The sequence below is a fragment of the Salmo trutta genome, chromosome 9 (genome assembly GCF_901001165.1).
Source record: "Salmo trutta chromosome 9, fSalTru1.1, whole genome shotgun sequence".
In the NCBI taxonomy this organism is placed as follows: domain Eukaryota; kingdom Metazoa; phylum Chordata; class Actinopteri; order Salmoniformes; family Salmonidae; genus Salmo; species Salmo trutta.
The window spans coordinates 32,668,619-32,674,618 of NC_042965.1; the positions used below are offsets into that span (position 1 = coordinate 32,668,619).

The 6,000-nt window shown below is 43.6% G+C and overlaps 1 protein-coding gene across 4 annotated transcripts in view; it reads right to left on the bottom strand.

Moving 5' to 3' along the window:
- LOC115200423 (inactive carboxypeptidase-like protein X2) overlaps positions 1–5,593 on the bottom strand; it is a 30,479-nt gene extending 24,886 nt beyond the window's left edge. For all 4 annotated transcript variants that reach the window (XM_029763495.1, XM_029763493.1, XM_029763492.1 and 1 more), the window contains exon 1: positions 4,751–5,593. In XM_029763495.1, coding sequence (XP_029619355.1) covers positions 4,751–5,003 — 253 coding nt within the window. In that variant the 5' untranslated portion in view covers positions 5,004–5,593. The remainder of the gene's footprint in view (positions 1–4,750) is intronic.
- Between the last annotated feature and the right edge of the window lie 407 nt (positions 5,594–6,000).

The window sequence follows — 6,000 nt, forward strand, 5'->3', positions numbered from 1 at the left end:
GTGAAGAGAGTAGACTAATTTGTTGACTATTGGCAGGAGTAATGGGTTCTTCGCTGTGTTTTGTGATAGGACATATTTTAGCATGCTTCCATACATTTGCAAACGTCCCCTTTTTCAGTGACCAATTAAATATGTGTTTCAGTGGAGCTGCAATCTGGGGAGCAGCATAGCGAAGTAAAATGTTTTCCATAAGATCATAACCTGTAGATTTACCATCTGGTAATGACTTCAAGAGGTTTAACACCTCCTCCACTGACACCAATTGTAGTCTAAAATAGCCTGTTTTTTTGCTCATAATATGATCATCAATAGCTTGTTTAGAAGAATGGGTGTTTACAGTATCCCTCAGTAAATACATTTTCTTTGTAAAAAAATCTGCAAAATGTTAGGCAATATCAGATGGTTTTGTTATTGTTCTCCCGTCGACCTCCACACTAGATGGGCATGATGAAATAGATGTACCAAGTAAGCCCGTAACTGTATTTCATACCTTTTTAGGATCATTAAAAAAAGAAGTAAAATAAAAAAAAATTCTTACCATTTAATTTAACTGCATAATTACGTAGTGTTCTATAATTCTGTTAATCAATTTGTAGTTTAGATTTGGCTGCTAAGACTTTTGCTATATTTCCCAGTTCATCATCAATCTATGGTGATGGACGAGCCCCAACTGTACTCTTTCTTACTGGGGCATGATGGTCCATTACCTCAGTGAACAAATCAATAATTAGCTCACTGATTAAACACCTCCCTCTGCAATTGGATACTGGACTTTCTGATGGACCGTGGTGAAGGTAGGCAAAAACACAACTGCCACGCTGACCCTCAATACGGGGGTCCCTCAGAGGTGCATGCTTAGCCCCCTCCTGTACTCCCTGTTCACCCACGACTGCATGGCCACACACGTCTCCAACACCATCATTAAGTTTGCTGACGACACGACGATGGTAGATCTGATCACCGACGCTGATGAGAGCCTACAGGGAGGAGGTCAGAGACTTGCCAGTATGGTGCCAGGATAACAACCTCTCACTCAACGCCAGCAAGACAAAGGAGCTGATCGTGGACTACAGGAAACGGAGGGCCGAGCACGCCCCCATTCCCATCGACAGGGCTGTAGTGGAGAAGGTCGAGAGCTTCAAGTTCTTCGGTGTCCACATCACTAAGGACTTATGGTCCAAACACACCAACACAGTCGTGAAGAGGGCACTGTAATGCCTCTTCCCACTCAGGAGTCTTAAAAGATTTGTCATGGGCCCTCAGATCCTCAAAAAGATATACAGCTGCACCATTGAGAGCAGCTTGACTGGCTGCATCACACCTTGGTTTGGCAACTGCTCGGCATCCGATTGCAAGGCGTTACAAAGGGTAGCGCGTACGGCCCAGTACATCACTGGGGCCAAGCTCCCTGTCATCCAGCACCTCTTTATCAGGCGGTGTCAGAGGAAGGCCCTACAAATAGTCAAAGACTCCAAAGTACCGTCTATTCTCTCTGTTACTGCACGGCAAGCGGTACCGGAGCACCAGGTCTGGGACCAAAAGGCTCCTGAAAAGCTTCTACACCAAAGCCATAATACTGCTGAACAGTTAATCAAATGGCTACCCGGACTTTCTGCAATTCACCCCTACTTACCTACATTACATGTACAGTACCTGTCAAAATTCTGAACACACCTACTCATAGAGCGCGAGATGCAATGGAAATGTTGCACATGGGGAGAGAGGGTGGAGAAGGAAGCTTGGCTCCACCCTCTCTCTATCTCTCCCCACCTGCAACATTTCCATTGCATCTCGCGCTCTACACTTGTCTGTCCAATTTATGTAAATAGCTTGCCCGCTCCATAGCAAGCTTCTCTATCTGAAGTAATTTAATGTTGAGCTAAATGTAAAAAATACACACCTACTCATTCCAGGGTTTTTCTTTACTTTTACGATTTTCTACATTGTAAAATAATAGTGAAGACATCAAAACTATGAAATAACACATATGGAATCACGTAGTAACCAAAAAAGTGTAAAACAAATCAAAATATATTTTAGATTTTAGATTCTTCAAAGTAGCCACCCTTTGCCTTGATGACAGCTTTGCACACTCTTGGCATTGAGTAGGTGTGTCCAAACTTTTGACTAGTGATATACAGAAGATAGCCCGATTGGTAAAAGACCAAGTCCATATTATGGCAAGAACAGCTCAAATAAGCAAAGAGAAATGACAGTCCATCATTACTTTAAGACATGAAGGTCAGTCAATCCAGAAAATTTTAAGAACTTTGAAAGTTTCTTCAAGTGCAGTCGCAAAAACCATCAAGCGTTATGATGAAACTGGCTCTCTTGAGGACTGCCACAAGGCAGGAAGACCCAGAGTTACCTCTGCTGCAGAGGATAAGTTCCTTAGAGTTACCAGCCTCGGAATTTGCAGCCCAAATAAATGCTTCACAGAGTTCAAGTAACAAACACATCTCAACATCAACTGTTCAGAGGAGACCACATGAATCAGGCCTTCATGGTCGAATTGCTGCAAAGAAACCACTACTAAAGGACACTAATAAGAAGAAGAGACTTGCTAGGGCCAAGAAACACGAGCAATGGACTTTAGACCGTTGGAAATCTGTCCTTTGGTCTGATGAGTCCAAATTTGAGATTTTTGGTTCCAATTGCTGTGTCTTTGTGAGATGCAGAGTAGGTGAAAGGATGATCTCTGCATGTGTGGTTCCCATCGTGAAGCATGGAGGAGGAGGTGTAATGGTGTGGGGGTGCTTTGCTGTTGACACTGTCTGTGATTTATTTAGAATTCAAGGCATACTTAACCAGTATGGCTACAACAGCATTCTGCAGCGATATGCCATCCCATCTGGTTTGCGCTTAAAGGGACTATCATTTGCTTTCAACAGGACAATGACCCAACACATCTCCAGGCTCGAGGGCGCCAGGCTGCCTTTCATTACGCACACCTGTCACCATCATTACGGGCAGCTGCACAATATTGGACTCACCTGGACTCCATTACTTTGTTGATTACCCCCTCTATATTTGTCTGCTCTTCAGTTTGTTCCCTGTGTCAGCATTGATGTCGTTATTTTTCCCCTGTCCAGACGCTGTTCCTGATCTGTTTCATGTCTGTTTCATTAAATGTTCACTCCCTGTACCTGCTTCTCGTCTCCAGCGATGATCCTCACAGTAAGGGGTAGCAGGTAGCCTAGTGGTTAGAGCATTGGGCCAGTAACCGAAAGGTTGCTAGATTGAATCCCCGAGCTGACAAGGTAAAAATCTGTTATTCTGCCCCTGAACAAGGCCATCATTATGAATAAGAATTTGTTCTTAACTGACTTGCCTAGTTAAATATATATATATTTTTAAAGTACATTCAAAAAAAGTAAGGGCTATTTGACCAAGAAGGAGAGTGATGAAGTGCTGCATCCGATGACCTGGCCTCCACAATCACCCGACCTCAACCCAATTGAGATGGTTTAAGATGATTTGGACCACAGAGTCAAGGAAAAGCAGCCAACAACTGCTAAGCAGATGTGGGAACTCCTTCAAGACTGTTGGAAAAGCATTCCAGGTGAAGCTCGTTGAGAGAATGCCAAGAGAGTGCAAAGCTGTTATCAAGGCAAAGGGTGGCTACCTTTATAGAATCTAAAATATATTTTGATTTGTTTAAAACTTTTTTGGTTACTACATGATTCCATATGTGTTATTTCATAGTTTTGATGTCTTCAGAAAATTGTAATAATAAAGAAAAACCCTTGATTGAGTAGATGTGTCCAAACGTTTGTCTGGTACTGTACATAGTAATTCAATCAATCACCTAATCAAACCTACATGTGCATTCGGAAAGTATTCAGTGTTATTGCGTGTAGATTTAATCCATTTTAGAATAAGACTGTAACAACAAAATGTAGAAAAAGTCAACAGGTCTGAATACTTTCCGAATGCACTGTATTACCTCAATCAATCACCCCAACTACCTCGTACCCAAGTACACTGACTCGGTACCGGTACTCCATGAATATAGCCTGTATATAGCCTTGATATTGTTATTTTATTGTGCTACTATTTTGATCTATTTGCTAATTTTCTTACTTTTTAACTGCATTGTTGGGAAAAAGCTTGTAAGTAAGCATTTCACGGTAAAGTGTACACTTGTATTCGGTGCAGGTGTCAAATAAAATGTGATTTGATTTTGTGAGCTGGAGACAAACAGGTGAGAGTGGTGTGTGCAGTATATGTGTGTGTATACTGTTGGACAGGTCATAGTGACTGAACAGTGCCTGGGTAATTCAGGAAACCGCCGGCTTCTTTTGAAACCCATGCTCTCCATTCATCTTCCTCCTCCACCTGCCATGTTCTCTGTGCCTTATCCCTGTCCTCTGTGCCCTGTCCCCTGTCTGACGATGTAACATAATGTTCTCCAGTCCTGCTCCTGGAAGGAGGCATCTGTTCCAGCCCAAAAACCAGACGATGTAGATGATTTTTTTTATTAATGGTTTCATCATTAGTTGATAAGGTGTGTTATTGCTGGGCTGGAACAAAGTCCTGCACATCTTGTGAGTCTCCAAGACTAGGATCCAAGAACACTAGTGTAACACAAGCCAGGGGTTCCAAAACAGTTTTCAGATTCTTCTTGAGACCCACCAAGTAGATAAAACCATCCATGTTTCTAGCCAGAACTCAATTTGGACCTGCCAGTGGGTCCCAACTCTCCACTTAGTAACATGTATTATAATAGGTAGGTTGGCTTTGTTCTTACCTGGTACGGCTTCTTCCTCTGTGGCTCTCTTTGTGTTGCCAGTCTGTCTTTGTGTCTCTGTGAGCTCCTGTTCTTTAGCCGGCTCATCCTGGGACTCCTCTCCATGTAGGGCCTCCATTCCTCCGTCCATCCCTCTCTCCTCCACAGCCTGGCCTATAGAGACTATGCCTCCTGTGTTCTCACCTCCTCTGAGCAGTAGCACACAGCATAGGCCCAGCAGAACCAAACACACTACTGCAGTATGACCCCCCATCCTCCCTACTCTACAGTACCTACCTCAATGTTCCACAAAATACTTGATCAGTATTCCGATCAAGTATTCCACCACAGTATTCTACTTCAGAATTAAAGTTATTGCTAAAGTTCCAGCTCAGAACCCTACTCAGAAATTCTACCTCAGTGTTCTAAATCAGCATTCTACAAAATAATTATACCTCACCAAAACACCTCACTGTTCTGTCTCAGGATTCTACTCCTGTGTTCCACACCTTCACTCTAGTGAGGAATATTCTGGAGCTCCACGCGTACTACAAGCCACAGCCAAACCCACTTACTCAAAGCATGAGGCAGGGCTGAACACAGAGAGGAGGGAGGGAGGAAGGGAGGGAGAAAAAGCAGACCAAAAACAATGGCTGAGGGAGACAGAGAAAAAATCACCTTCACCTGGCTGACGAGTTGGAACAGGTGCCAAGATCAAAAGGAGATCTCAGCACAGATTGAGCAGAGCAGCTCACTGGAGAAGCCAGGAGAGGGAAGGCAGAATCCAGGTTGGCTCTAGAGATTTGAAAATAGAGCTTAGTCCTGTAGCAGAGTGCTTCTACCAGCTCTTCCCTCCGCAGACTGCCACAGACAGGCACGAATGGAAAGGCTCCCAGGACACTGGATTCCAGAAGAGGAGAGGGGGAGGGGAAAAGAGTGGAAAGAGGGTGGGGGAGGACAGAATGTGTGTGTGCTAACAATACTGAACCCCACAACATCTGTGGACTCATGGAGTGGGCTTAGTTCAAAGCAAATGAAAACAATAAAGAACATATTCCACCTCAAACTGGATTTTTTTTTAGGAATGTCCTGCTCTCCTTACTATCCTGATTTCAGGGGAACTGTAGCATTCTTTCCTTAGGATGTAGCTCAGCAAAGTCTCTCATTAGTTTGAAGGAAAACTCATTCCCAGCCAAGGAGAAACACACACACACACACACACACACACACACACACACACACACACACACACACACACACACACACACACA